The sequence below is a fragment of the Haemaphysalis longicornis genome, unplaced genomic scaffold (genome assembly GCF_048455015.1).
Source record: "Haemaphysalis longicornis isolate Haplotype H1 unplaced genomic scaffold, Haemaphysalis longicornis Haplotype H1 scaffold_4, whole genome shotgun sequence".
In the NCBI taxonomy this organism is placed as follows: domain Eukaryota; kingdom Metazoa; phylum Arthropoda; class Arachnida; order Ixodida; family Ixodidae; genus Haemaphysalis; species Haemaphysalis longicornis.
The window spans coordinates 123,738,385-123,753,855 of record NW_027526361.1 but is presented as its reverse complement, the minus strand read 5'-3'; the positions used below and the strand labels follow the sequence as shown (position 1 = coordinate 123,753,855).

The 15,471-nt window shown below is 45.4% G+C and overlaps 1 protein-coding gene across 1 annotated transcript in view; it reads right to left on the bottom strand.

The window, feature by feature from the left end:
- Positions 1-5,350: 5,350 nt before the first annotated feature.
- LOC144179366 (lysosomal acid lipase/cholesteryl ester hydrolase-like) overlaps positions 5,351-15,471 on the bottom strand; it is a 32,564-nt gene continuing 22,443 nt past the window's right edge. Inside the window, exons 5-9 of the mRNA XM_077707695.1 lie at positions 12,816-12,908; positions 11,489-11,641; positions 7,224-7,295; positions 6,523-6,591; positions 5,351-5,666 (exon numbers count right to left, since the gene is read on the bottom strand). Coding sequence (XP_077563821.1) covers positions 5,412-5,666; positions 6,523-6,591; positions 7,224-7,295; positions 11,489-11,641; positions 12,816-12,908 — 642 coding nt within the window. The 3' untranslated portion in view covers positions 5,351-5,411. The remainder of the gene's footprint in view (positions 5,667-6,522; positions 6,592-7,223; positions 7,296-11,488; positions 11,642-12,815; positions 12,909-15,471) is intronic.

The window sequence follows — 15,471 nt, the reverse complement described above, 5'->3', positions numbered from 1 at the left end:
CCTGAGAGCGGACGTCCAAACTCAGGCGGCAGATAACCAATCCCCCAAAGACCGGTAAGCGCTCCAACACCCCCCTTCCCCCCCCACCCCTCCCTTCCCCCGGGAACCCAATCCTTGTCATTGAAAGTGAAGCGATCCAATTCGCTTTAAAATCCAAAGAGTTGCGACCTGCGACCGTTTCTGAATGGCAGAATCAAATAAATGTCGTGTTCATAGAGCCAAAGGCCCAGGTTTCATTCACGCGACAGGAAGCGTTTTTCTTGTGCCGTCATCATCATCACTGTATTCATCCTGTGCCCTACCATTGTATAAAAGTGTCTTTCCTGTAGTGCGTTATTGCTAACGACACCGCCATCATTGAGACAAAGAAAGCTTCGCTGTGGAATACGAGCAGTAGACACGGGAAAAATGGAGCCTTTAGCATGCAGTACTGCCTACAGGTGTTCCTGAATCGGAAACACGCAAATGCTCCTATTCAACAGCTTTCTGACTCGCCAAACTTTGTTTCGCGACGAATAAAAACTAAAACTTCGGTGAATTGTCCATGGAGGCGTCGGAAAAGGCCCATTAACAACATCACTGCCACAAAAGAAACGATAAGGGATTTAAAAATATTTCTGGATGTCTGTTATATATCGCTGCAATCGGCGCTTGGAGGCGGCGACGCCCGAGAAAATTGGTAGAATTCCCGCTAGATGGCCTCGGTGGGCGCGATTTATTACGGGGACGCTTGAAGGGTGGTTTTTGGAGCGAGTTTCGCAACTTACCACATCGAAGAAAATCGCTAGTTCAACACTATCAGCTTTTTGTATGTCTCTAGTTCATCTTTTTCGTTGACATAGTTATTGACGCTTTGGCTGCGATCGCAGTAACTTTGAATTTCAAGCTGCGGCATTTCATTTTAGCACATGGAAAAACTTCGCATTTAGACTACCCTCGTTCTTATACGGAGGGGATTTGACTAAGCTGTCTTTTCGCCGAAATTTTAAACCTTTTTGTGTGTTTTTTAGGCATCCCACGGGTGCTCCCAAGTTAGAAAAAGAAATTCGGAACTTTGTACGTTTCTCTTTTCTGGCTCACAGTGATAGGGGGGTTATAGAAAGCGTTTCAGTTGTTATGAAGCTTGGGCATCATTTCTCACAGAAAAGAACGGCTTGTTATGCCTTTATACGTTAATCTTGATCCCTTTCTTTACGTATCGCACGTACGAAGCCGTCAAATTGCCTAACATGCCATCCTGTCTAACCTAGGGCGAAAGCCTGCGAAGAGTGTTGGAAAACTACGGGAAAAGACGTGACACTAAAGGGTGGCGCTAGGCCTGCCCTGCATGATTCAGGTATCGTCCCGGCTCGTGCACTTCATCTTTGACTTCTTCATGTTCGGTCATGGACGCTTACGGACGGTGGTATCGTAGAAGCTAATTAAAGCCGCTTGCTGGCCTTGAAGGGCGCCGCCTTCTTGTCAAGCGAGGTGCCGAAGCCCGTGGGGAGGACTAAGCAACAACGGAATCCACGGTACCGAAACGCGGACGAGCGTTTCAAGGCCACCGTAACTGCACCAGCTATGCCTTCTGAGTACCTCGGCCAGCACCATCATGGATCACCTAAAAATCAAGCGAAAGTCCCAGTGCTCTCTACTAACGACGATTTTTTCTGAAACCGAGGCTGCTTTGGATAGAAACGGGGAGAGTCTGAAGGACTACGTTACCTTCCGGGACCGCGTTGGTGCGTTGTCTACAGAGCTGAAGAAAACCGACCGCGACACAGCCTCCTTTGGCAGGACTGAACTTGGAGCAAGAGTGTCTCCGAACCGCAGAGTATAACGACAAAACCTTCACGTGCTCGTCGAAGCTAAGCCAACGCGTTAACAATTTGAGAGACACAGCCCCTGTATTTCGGCCGGCTCTACAGAACCAGCTGCACTGCGCGGGCCAGAAATATGATGACCATCCGCCAAGTGGAACCCATTCTTGGAGCAACTTGAGTCCACGGTCAACATGAATACGACGCTTGCCTACAGCTACAAGTTCATGGTACGAGCTACGTCTCGATGGTACCAAGACGCCAAGCACATACTCGTCATATCTCCAATGCCACCACACCAATGCTTGGGGGAAACGTTTAATCAAACCCCCAAGGACTTCATTCAATGGTCGGCCTTTGAACGCCGATCCATTCAGTTTTGTATCGCGGAGAATTTCACAGTGGACTGGACCACCCCGCAATGTACTTATAGGAGTGCTTGTGGCAATCTTGCTCCACCGCCACCTGCCCAGGACGCACCTGGGCATTGCGGGTTGGCGGTTCAACAAGGTCTTTAAACAGCATGCCTTGGCCATGCGCCAACTGCGTGATTGATTTCTTCAAAAGCAGAAAAGAATGAAGTCCTACGCCGATGAGATGCAAGCGGGGAGGGCTCGAATGTTGGTGAGGGAAATTTCGTGAGAAGGCGCAACGCACCACGTACGCCAAATGCAGGTCCATCCAAGCCTCTGAGAATTTGAAACAAACTAGATCTAAGCTCATTCCGCTTGCAGGACGGGTGAACATGGAACGCATCCAAGTTGGTGCCAGTTCTCGACGAGTGTGGATCAATGAGGGCACCACAATCGTCAGCTGTCCTGCCAACAGAGCACCGTCAGTTGTGTGGCGCGAACTACTCACGACTACCATGGCAAGCGATGGAGTCGCCTCCGAGATTGCCAAGACATGTTTCGTTTCAACCGCCTTTCAGTGACGGCTTCTTACAGGTGAAATCAAGAGAATTGTCGACGAGTAATCGGTGAATTCTGTCTTCCACGTGTGATTTCCTCCTTTTTGTGAATGGGATGATGTGTTGTTTCGTGCATAGCAATTTTCTGATTTCAGGCATCATGTGTCCACTGGTAAAAGACGCCTTGACAGCCAAGAAAAGTTCTCTTTTGTTCGTGATTATTCGAGAGAGACGGCGGTCCACCGTGTCTATTCTCAGATACAACGATATATCAGAAGAAAGATACACGGTGGGATGTGTTGGATCTAAGATTTCTTCTGAAATGCAACGAATACCACCGTCATGGTAACGTGACACGCTTCTACATTCAGTGGGGTACAATCTACATACGGTCTCTTTTATTTTTAGCGTTGGCATTCATTGGGTTGAGCGCCTAAAATGATTGATCGGTTGATATCATTCAACGAGGAAACTCCTACCCCAAGCGGGTAGTGGTTAAAGAAATATGATAGTTGGGTGGCTCGTAAATTATTGTCCGCAGTCACTCGGATTATTTCATTTTCTGCATCACCATAGCGTCATATATGTCTCCTAATGTGTAAATAGGTTGGGAACAAAGTGGTTGGCGTCGTTGTATTGCCCATGCTCCCTAAGTCCTTCATACGGTTTTAGTTTTCATTTCTGTATACCCGTATAGAAAACAACTGATGTTTTGCCACAATATTAACTCTCTCTTATCATCAGGGTACGTTTATACAGTAGCGATGTAAACCATATTTTCCCGTGTAAAGTGCTTTTTACGCAGATTTAGCTCGGCGGATTTAAATTGCTGGCACGTTGTTCTCTGCTGTACGCCTTCTGAATTATGTATGTATTATTTTTTCGAGCAGGACGGAGCCCCGACGAGTGACCCTATAAGCTTTTTTCTACTACTGCTACATTATTCTCAGCGGAAAAGTAGAGGCATAATTAAGGCGTTATTACAGTGAAATCTCGATATAACGAACTTCAGGGGATGGCGGAAAATTGCTCGTTATTCTGAAAGGTCGTGGTATCGAAAATCGCAAAATTTAAGACAACAAATAACGTTTCAATACCTATAAAACGACCTACCTGTAGAGTTGTGCATCCTTGAAGTCTTTTTTCAGAAAAAAAATGCCCAAGTGATCATGAAACAATGTACGTTTATTTAAAGTAGTTGACAATTTTCTTCTGGTGCGTGCAGCGCAAGCTTCCTAGCACGAAGGACTCTAACTCTTCAATATTCTTATGGAGTGACTCCTTGGCCACGCGGTTTTCCCCGGAAATGGGCCATTTTAGTACGCTGCCCAGCACATCCGCGGTCACGAGCTGGTCGCAGTCTTAGTGCTGCCGCGCACCCTCAGAGGCATCGTCGTTCATGCCGTCCTCACTGCCTCCTTCATCCTGAACGCTCATGCTCTGGAAAATGTCCTCTGTGGTCAGCTCCGCGGATGTCCGTGAAGATCCAGCAAGCAACCCGAGCAGCGGCGGAGCGTAGAAAAACTCGAGGTGGGGCGCGAATAGCGCGGCCGCGGCTTTGTGGACTAAAGAGGCCACCCATGCTTCATTTTTTTCCCCTTCTCCTCACCTTATTTTTCTCTCTCTCGCATCGGCTCGCACATTCCGCGGAGCAAGTTGCAAGACGTCCTCTTCTGCGCAGCTCTTCGCCGTGTCGTCTGCTAGCATACGGCTCCTGTTGCCGCAATTGTTTAACGGAACTCTAAGAATGTCCGGCCTTGAAAATATGAAATCGTTGTACTGAGGCGTTGTTAACATGGCACGGAACTAAATAAAACGATCGTTATTTTGAAAAGTTCGTTATTCTGAAGTACGTAGTAGTGAAATAATTTTACATTAAAACTATAAGCCGTCGGCGTGGGATTTCCTAAATGCTCCTTAATCTGTAAAGGTCGTTAATGTGGTGTTCGTTGTACCGAGATTTGACTGTATTATCCCTTGCTTTTCAGATGGGGAGCTACCACTTACAGATGTCTCGTTGATTGCTTAGCTACCACGGCTAAGGAGGCCGACACCTTGCCAGTTTGGTCGAAACGTGTTTTCATTCTAACTGCGTAGCCCCTGTTTTGGTGACGCCCAAACTGGGGCCGCGGGTTATAACAGCCCTCGGCAATTGCATGCAGTCTTCTGTAGCCGCTTTAAATCTGATTTCTCAATAGTTGTGCAAGCACAAGACGAGTTGTAACTTGAAGTCAGCTCGAATCCCGCAAGAAAATATCGATCAAAATCTAGTCATAGACAGAAGGACCCACAGATTTAGCCAGGAACCTGTCATCTTAATTTTGTCAATGTATAAATGTTCTTCGCAGACATAAAGGCCTCCCGGATTCACTTGGGAAGAACCAGCTTTCGGAATCTCCAATTTTGTGTATCCCAAGTATTTTCTGAACTTAGGGCTATTTTGGCTGTACAGACCTGTTATATTTCGCATGTACCGTCCTGCCCAAACCGCTAAATTAGAGGAGGAGATCGAATGAGGTAACTTAGCGACATATTCTTGTTCCTACTTAAAAGAAGCATGGTGAGATCTTAACAAATGCAGAATAAGCAAATCCCCGTAGAAATTTCTGATTCAAACTGCAGTGTTTTAGTCAGATTACCAAGTCAACCAGCACATAGTGCGTATGTATTTTAATGAGCACGTTTGAAATATGGCTGTTCTAGGTGCTCTGGGTGGCGTGGTCTCTGACAAGGCCGATGGCGATGTTGTGAAGGATCTCGTTTGCTCTGTAGCCCACGGCGAAATCAACGTGGCGCAGTGTCTTCTCCGGAAGCACACTACGGAAGACGACATTGTCCCCCAGTCTGGCAACCAAGAGCTCCACGTCACGTTTGTCGGCTACCGTGTCGCCATCGGACGAGAATACAGCCACCGGCACGTTGAGCTTCTCGACAGGATATGGTGGTGGTGTGTCCTTTGCGTGCATAAGAAGGCAAAAAAATAAACCAAATGCACCCCCTTTTTAGACACTAGAGCTTAATTCGTTGGATGCATAAGACTAGGATATTTGGAGTAATTTTCAACTTGTACACCAATTATTGGTGAATCAAAAAGACACTCCAACTGGTGTGCCTGTTCACCGGAAAGGGAAATGACGACACATGGGAAGTTTTTCTGCAACCTTCATGCAGTAATCGAGCCACAGAATTACGAAAACCCGAAAAGGATTTGGGCAAGAAAGTCAGCAGGAGGATTTTTAATGGCGTTAAAAGTCTCTGCTGGGAACCGTGACGTTATGTCTACTAGATTAACGCTTCAACGCCTTTGCTACTTCAGTAAGCTAATACAAGCCATGAAAACAAGGGTACGCTCGTGTTAATTTTGTAGTTCGCTATGATGGTTAGGGCTTGCGTTTTTATTATTTCGTTGATTAAAGTATATTCATTCTTTTGCATTCCTCCAAGGGAAGCAGAGAAAATTAATCTTACGGAATAACCAAAATGCAGCAGCTCTTGCATCTTTCTCAAGAAAGTGATAAAATAGCAGCCAATACTGCGCTATATTTTCAGATTTTCCTTACTGGTGCCTGAAAATAACTCGATTACTGTGTTCCCCTCACTGATATGAGGTTGGAAATATTTGACATGTATGCGCAATATTTCTTTGATTGGCGGCGTTGATCGCGTGAGAGTGACAAAAGTATGAGCAGTGATAAAAAAAAAAAAACCTTCCGCAAATGCGCCCAATGGCTTCGTAGATAGCTTTGTAAATGGCTTCGGATTGTTCAAAGGTAACAGTGTGCACTGAAGCGGGCAAGCAATGCTACACACCTGTCCGTAGCGCCGACGGTTTTCCATTCTTCCGTGGTCATACATAAGGAAATTCCGGGCACGATATATCTGCAGAAAAACCCCACACTCGGTAAGTTTTTTACAGCTGTTATAAAAACTGCGGGCATTTGTGAAAATTGAAGTCAAATCTCTGAAGGTTTAATTTCACTAGTAAAGATACCTAGGGTGTTAAGAAGAGCTTGGTCAACACCAAGACGGCAAGCTGGGCGAGTTGGTATTGGTTCATGGTGATAGAAAATAGCCAGCGCAAGGAAGACGAGGACGAGGAAGGTCAAATGCCCGCTACTTAACACATCGCTTATGAGCGAGGCCTACACCCAAGGATAACGTTAAAAGAACCAAAAGTAAGCATAAAATCAAGGAAAGCGTTTCGGGGATAGGAAAACGTTATTGCCACAGCAAGAAAGTTTTTGGGCCATTTATTGGCTGGCGAATTAACATTGTTAGCATAATTAACACGTACCTCTTCCAACGAGGCACTGGGTATGACATGTTGTGGGCTTACACCGATATTACAGGTAAGTACATCGCCGTACTTGCGCAGTCATATTGCTTTATTGATTTTGATAATTTCTGCGCACATTTGTTCAACTTTCTAGTCGCATCTCTGGATGGAGCCGACCAGCACAACGTGAGGTTCAGCTAAAGAGTAGCTGAAAAAAAAAAAACAGATTGCCCACCTGGTAATAGTGCCGTATACTTTGGTATGATGTGCCTACGGGAAAGTGGCCCACGTACATCGGTATCCGTGTCTGCAAGAGAGGTTCATCACTTAGAAATTCTCATTCTAGTATACTAAGATTGGCCTAGTACGGCATTACAGGGTACATATTTCTGGCACTGTGTCCCTCTGAGTCCATGCAAAGGACAATGGAGTTTTTTGGCAGACAACATCCACATAACGTCCCTGTATACTGTCTCAAATACTGTTACAGCTATGGCAGAAAGTCTGTAACGCATAATCAACAAGTTGCAAGACTTGGTTCTCAAAATAGTCGTGACCAAATTGTAGTTTTTTTTAAATTTTGGATGTGAGTATACGAGTGCGGTGTCAGAAATAAAAGAACAAGTGGTGAGACAAACAAGTCACCTTGACAGCTTGCATGAGGGTTAGGGGGGTATACCGAATGAAAGAATAAAATTCCTTTGCTAAGGCTCTATTTTTCCTTCAATCTTTGACAACAGATTCAATGGAGAATGCAATTTTTAAATGGAATCGTGACACACGCAGCAGTCACGACTTACCAGCATGGGTTCTAAAATTCTAATCTAGAGCACATAGTGAATGTTGCCTGCTGGGTAAGTGCAGTTTCGGGTCACTTCAACTTTCCCCATTTCACCCCTCATGGCTAGTAAATGAAGGCAAAATAGTTCAAGTAACGCTAAAGAACAGACAGCCGATTAGAGGACCCTTCCCCCTTTCTCCTGCGCCTTGGCCTGCTTTTTGATGGTCAGCCGACGGAAATGGCATGGCTTATTGTTTGAGCCGTAACCGTTGGGTTGATGGGTAGTGATATAAAATTCTGGGCAGAAAATAAGACAACATGGCCGGATATAAGCGCAATTGCGTTCTGCACAACCTTTACCAAGGTAAAAATTCACAGCACTTTTGAAGATGACCCAAGATGACTCGAACGCAAAAGCATGCGTGGACATGCAGTAGAGATAGATGGTTTACTTCGTGTTCCGTAACCTTTTTCACATCCACATGCGCCATCGACAGACCTTTTCTGCCCTTCCGAAGTGAGTTTTTTACTAGCAACCTTCACATTGACGTCCAGATAAATTCGCTTTGTCATCCATACTTTTGTACGTTGGCATAATTGGCCATGGTTCCAGCCATCTATTTGACGTGATTATTTGACCAAATTACACAGGTGGACCAACATATTTCCTTAGACATCCTTTTTATATCTGACTCCTCCACTTTATTTGCTTAGCCATCCTTTGGAATTCGCTGACAGAACTACAGAGAGAGACAGAGGCAGTATACTTTATTGTCATTCCTTTTAAGGACGAATGCACCGCGCGGAAATGTCCGGAGGTTTCGTCCCATGAGATGGCGGTCAGGAACGGGTGGCAGCTAGCAATGTCCTCGTCCAGTTGAATGACAGGATCTTGTATCACCGGATGAGAGCTGAGCAAGACGTCTTTCCACTGCTCAATACTTCTTACGTGTGTGTCTTGTTCGAAGCCCTGTGGTATATTGGGGAATTGCCACACCATGTGTTGTAGTGGGGCTGCTGCAATGTTGCGCTACTTGCACGTGTCCTTCTACTTATGGGAACAGCTGCGGTGACACAGGGCGGGTTGAGGGAACGCATTTGATTGCAACCTGCACCAAGCAAGTGCTTGCCATTTCTTTAACTTAGTCTGGCAGCAGGAAGCTTCAGTCGGTTTAGCCTATAGTTATGGGCTATCTCTCGGCAAGTTGCCAGACTGTCCCTCCCCACCCGTTACAGATGGCACGTTGTCGGTTTCAAAGTCAGACTGGCTGGTGAATCCCCGGGCTGCTTCATGTGCCAACTCGTTCTTCCGAAGAGACGAGTGAGCAGTCATCCATACCATGCGGATGTGCCTTGAAACTGTGTGAGGATTTTGGCCGCCGTGGGGGAGATACTGCCGTGGGCATAGTTGCAGACTACATTCTCGGAGTCCGAGAAAATAGCAGCGGCCTGCGTGGCAGTAATTCCACGAGCTATGGCCACCCCTTCACCCGCCTCTCGGTTGGACGCAGGGATTGAGCAAAATGAGATTGCATTTCCCTGCTGATCTCTCACCATGGCCACTACCGCACGTTGGCCACGGTAGCCCGCCGTGTCTTCGTAGCGTACCGCTGGGTTTCAGCTATACTGTTTGTGGAGCGCCTTGGCACGGGCCCGACTTGGTCTTGCAGTCCGGATGCATATTTCTAGGGAACTGGGCCACGCTGATATTGGCTCGATGGTCCTCTGCCATGGTGACTTCTGTTCTATTATGGTCCGGGTAAGATACGTGCAGTGATTCCATAATGTTCATCCCAGTTGGGGTCCCAGCCAGGTTTGTCTCTTGGGCAATTCGCTGGGCTTCTATATGCTTATCCAACGTGTTGTAAATGCACATCTCTAGTAATTATTCTGTGCAGGCAGCTATTGAAATGCCTACAACCATCTTCATGGCGTTGCGTTCTTTTTAGTCTTTTTCTGTTTCCTTAAGTTTTAGTTAAGGAGTAACGTAAATTATTTTGCTGATGATAAAGACTGAACTAACCGAATGCAATTGTGTTCCTTGAAGCCATTGTTTTTACTTGCTATTCGGGACAAAAGTCTGCCATTTTGAACAGCTCTCTTGTGCACGGCTTGTATGGTGACCGTGTTGGTTAAGCTGTAGAATTCTTATGTATTGAGTTTTCGGTGTTGGGCTGCCCTGCAGCAGGATTTCTTTGTTCGGGTCGTGTCTTTGTATTCTACCGGACCTAGGTGGATTGCAGAACATGGCTTCCGGATTTTGTAGTCGCTTCGCCGTTCATACTAATCAATTTGACCCATTTGGATAAACTTTTAACCACGGTTACCAACCCAGTCATCTATTTTATTCACTTTCGTTCATTTTTTTTTTCATCGACAATCATTTACTTTGATTGCGTTTAGTTCAAATTGATATACTGTAATTCACTTGGTCTTGTAATTTGCCTCCGTTTATCAAATAACTATTCAATTTTTATTTAATCTGGTTCTAGGGAATCCACTTTGATTGTCGTATCTTCGATTCCCCTTATGCAAGTTGAAATATTTCTATAATCGCCGAGTCGTACTGTTGGGCCTCTTCCTTGGTGTTCTGTTTTTTTTTCTCGCTGGAGGCGTCCAGAATCTTTTCATAGGATCTGTGTCAATCACTGGGTTTCGGCCAAGGACGTTTGAGGTGACTGAACGATGAGGCATATAAGGCTTAGAACTGGAGCTAGTACTGGAACTGCGGTAGTACTGGAGCTGTGCACTAGCGCTGCAAGTGTGTTTCCATGCGCCGCATGACGTGACGCTTCTGACCTCGGCACAGCTGCAAACCTTACTCATTTTCCTTAAAACCTGCTTGTTCTGGCGTATCTGTAGCAGATGGGATAGTTCGACCTGCGAACCCAAAAGACGAAATTCCGCAAGCGCCGGTCTCTAAGCACATGTCAAAGACATGAACTCCCTTACGGGACTTCATTGACGATTTCTTCTCTGAACCTTCGATGATAGTAGGCTAACAGGTACCCACGTAACGAATATTGTTTTAACTAAAAGGTTTAAGCGAAGCCTGAATAATTACTCAAATTCAAACCCCCCAAAACTGCAACTTGTTCACTGCGTCAATGTGACCATGATGCTCAGCCAATGCCAAGGCAGTTCCTGGTGGGGTTGCGAAGAAAAAGCGTCTTCATAGTCGCTCGTTCATTTCAAAGGCAGGGGTGGGGAGTTAAGTACCGGGAGAATGATAAGAGCACATGGCACCAAAATGTGATACAAGGAGATGCTGGACGCATCCACGTAAACTGTGCATTTGCGAGCCGATTGCGCCGAGAAGTGTCTGTGTTTCTACTTGGGGCGCAATTGTGTGCGCGTTCACTCTGGGCTCGGGGTGCAAAAACCGTGTTATCAATAAAAAAAACTTAGTTTACCCGTGTTCACCCTTGGGAAATTGGTACCAAAATTTTATGCCGTCCCCATGTCGTGGGCTAAACAACTTCGCCGGCCATCTTCGTAAGTGTTCGTAAACCCCTCAGATGACAGATTCGAATTGCCTGAAAATTCGGCATCACCCGTAAGGTTTCAGCGGCCCGTGAAGATTTTAAGCTAAACTATGGAAACGCGCATCCATTTTTTCAGACCAAAGGTTAAATTGAAGCTACAAACGTGGTTGACCAAGAAGGTAATCTAATTTAATCGTAAAACACGCCTATCATGCGGAGTTTTATGACACTTACCTCGTTCAGTTGATACGGACTGCTGAGAAAGGTCAGTGTCACAGCGAGAGAACACACCTGGCCGTTTATGATAGGGCACACTGCCGTGAGAGCTCGCTGCAAGCCCTCTGGCACTTTGACGTAGCCTCCACGGGACAAGGGATCTAGAATGAGCTGTGTAAGATGACGAACACTTAAGAACAGTATCCTCGAAGATGTGCTTTGGCGCCGAGTAGACGGTATGCACTAGAATGGCAAACATTTTTAGGCATCCAGGGATTTAAGATGAGCTGCGAGGAAGAATCGAAGGTTTGAGATTCTTGCGTTGCTACAGGAAGACAAGAGACCGGTGAAAATATAAATTCAACGTCTGGAAAGGGTCTTGAAAGGCGACATGCTTGTTATTTAAGGTGAAAGGTGTTCGTTAGATCATAAGAAAGAATTAAAAATACCTACATGAAACGTAGATTTTTTCTGTAGGTGACCTTAGGCCGCTCATCGGCACTGTCTTGGTGTATTCGGCAAGAACGCATTTGTGCGGAACTGTAGGTATTGTAGGTAACTGAAGAATGCGGCATACATTCTTTCTGCCTCCTACGTTTTGTAATGTGCCGAAAATTTGGGAAATTACCCAGGCATGATTCAAAATTCTTTGTGAAACAGCGTATCCAAAGGCGAAGTGCTCGATATTTATGTTAATGTATTCATTTCTTGTTTAGATCTAGCTAATTTTTTTCCAGAGGAATAAGTTCCAAAATATGTATTGCCTTTGCCTATTTCGTAAAGAACTTTGTTAAAAACACTAAGCTATGTGCGTCTCTTAAGAGAATGGTGCACGTCCTGTGTGGTTCTTATAATAAGGAATGAGGCTCAAACTTGGGGACTTTCTGGACGCCTTCAGAGAAAGGTTAGATCCCTCTAACGAGTCATTAAAATAGAATGAAAGGAGTAACTGCGAGCCTACTAATAAACAGCCCAACTCCAAAAACTACTGCTGTTGCGCCGGGCATGTAATTCGGATAAACTAAGTTAGAGGGTGTTTCTTTAATCATTTTTTATTTAGTGACACACAGTAGGCTAGACTCCAACAACTGAGCTTGCCAATCACGAACCCTTTTTCAACATCATATCGAACATCAAGCTTCAAAAGGTTACTGAAGTCAAAACCTCTTACATCAGTTGGCAGCATCTTGCCTCACTTCAACCTTTCCACCCGTAGTGATGTTAAGGCGAGTTCTGAAACTAACGAAGTTGCCGACCTCGAAATATGCCCCGCTACTCAGGGAAGCCTGTTAAGGGTGTTCATTACCGATCGGAAGCTTCAGCAATAAATGATTGGTGTACTTACTAAGAGCTCTGGTACAATGGGCAAGAACACGGAAAGCGGTAATCCGGTGTTGCTCAAGTTGGCGACAGGTCCATATGCAACAAGCAGGTCTACCTACAATAAAAAAAGAAATATTAAAAGGCGTAGTGATCTTTTGGGTGAGTTAGTGAATTTCGACATAGAAAGATCAGAATGTCACAGCAAATTACTACATTAGGAAAGAAAAATAATCACAAATTGTATTGGATTTTCTTGCACTTTGATTTTCCTACATTTTCGTTTTATTGTACTTATGGTAAAAATACTTTTACGTGTCATTTATAGAGGGGTAAATGGTTTCATTTGTATTTTTCTCTTTTTCGTAATCGTTTGCTGAAGCTGCCACAGCGCTCGTAAGAGTGATATGTGCCGGGATTCAGCTATGATTTGTATTTCATTGTATTTGGCCTTGCTCAGCTATAATGATTGGTTCGTTAACTATTGAGGGACCCGATTCTTTCTTTGTTGCTACCGACGACACCTGGGCAGCAAAGCCCAGACCAGTTTGTCTGGCGTTGTCGGTGCAAATTCGCCCTTTTGGAGCCCACCCCAAATGGTGACAATATCTTTAGGGGGTCCATGAGACCAATCATAGCCTGAAATTAATTGCTATGGGAGTACCGGGCCAGAACGTAATTGCTGGGAGCGCAGAAGCAAAGCTAATTGAATAGATCAACAAGTACTCTATGACCTTTACTGATTCCATCATCGAGAGCGTACTCGCAGAAAATTGCTGCTCAAAAGAAGAATAAGGACCCTCCGAGAACTGAAGGAATCCGCTGCAGCCTAGGCCTCCCCAAACCTCGATAAATAAAGCTGTATTGTAATGTAAAGTTCCCAACCAGACTCACACACTCCAGGTACCACACAGTGCGGGCATGCAATGTATGTCGCTAGAAAAACTCCAGACGCGTGCTTACCGAGCGGCCGCTCCACTAAAAACTCCTAAAAAGCAAAGCCACACAACTCCTACATCTCATCCTGTTCTTCCTGAGACATATAAGTGGATCACACTTAATCGGGTGTACAGGAAGGCGGGGGGGGGGGGGGGGTGAGAACTTCAGCGCGTACAACTGTACTCCGCGCGATTATGCGCCAAATAGCTCACGCCAAAGCAGATTTTGGCGAAAAACACTTCCACTCCATCTGTTTCAATTTTGCGAGCGTAACATGAGGCCTTGGCAACGAAGTTACTATTCTTGAGGAGCCAGCCGAACGTATTATGGTACAGCGACACCGGAGTGACGCGGGTATGCACCCACTTGATGTTAGACCTAACTTTAGGCCTTGAGTACTAATGTCATCGAACTGTACTCGCTTCTTGAAATACAATGACTTCGACGTTGCTTGGCTGCTCGTTAAGCGCAACTTTGGGCGTACCGAACGCGAACGCATGTATGACTGTCCAATTTAAATAGTAACAGATAAAAGGAAACTACACCGAAGGAAAAGAATGCCGACTACTCTTTTAAGCCCAAATTTCAAGGGACACTGAAGGCAAACAGCAAGTTGGGACCATACGAATGTTCGACTGCCACAAAGCCCTTTCAGCGCTTATTTGGCGGTGAAAGATGCTTTAATTGCTGAGAAATGAGCAATTGAAAATCGCATTTTATTCCTTGCGGCATTTCATGGCGTTTCGCGTGACGCCGATGGTTGCCGCAAGTGAGTGAGACAGCGGTGTGTTCTAGCAGGAAAACTAAAACCTACTAAGGGAACAATCGCGGCCGCAAAACCCACTGGTCATGCAATCGGCGCATACGACAAAGAACTTGTCCGCATCACACAGCGTTACCCGCAACTCACTGGGCATAAATCTTGGTGCAGCACGGGACGTGAGATGGTGGCTAAACAATGTGAATGTGCCGCGCGTCTTCCCACGTTACCTACAAAATGACTAGCGGACAGCGGAGGCTGCGGAGGCAGCGATACGTGAGGGAGCAACAAACTTGTTCTATTAGGCTGTGCACAGAATAGAGGAATAGTGGAAGGACGACGCACTACTTTCCGCCATGATGTAAACAAGGAGATAACACATGATGTGACTTTACCGAACCTGCAATAACCATCGCAACCGACACCTGCACCGCGGCTTGGTAGCTTGCGAATGTCGGTACGGCCTGAAATATACCTGTATATTTATCAGTGCTTATGGCTTAATAAAGTGAACGTGCAAAGAAAGATTTTATGTGTTTCTTTGAGAGCTTGTGCGCGGTTCTCATTCTGTTGTTCGTGACGTGACTGGTAGAACATCCGCTCAGTCCTCCTTGATGTCATTTCTGCTGGGCGGCTGATACCTTCATTTTTATTCTTTACGCGACTGTTTTCAAGATACTGAACCAGATACTCTTTCGGGACACCAATCTATCTATTTAGGCCAACTTCGGTTTTGTCTTCAGTGTCCTGTTAAGCCGGAAAAACGTGGATCTTGTTCAATTCCAATCACGTTGGCTGGCCTTCACCGATACAGCAGAGATATTGCACGGCGTTTTAAAAACCGATCAATGAATGAATGAATGAATGAATGAATGAATCAATCAATCAATCAATCAATCAATCAATCAATCAATCAATCAATCAATCAATCAATCAATCAATCAATCAATCAATCAATCAATCAATCAATCAATCAATCAAT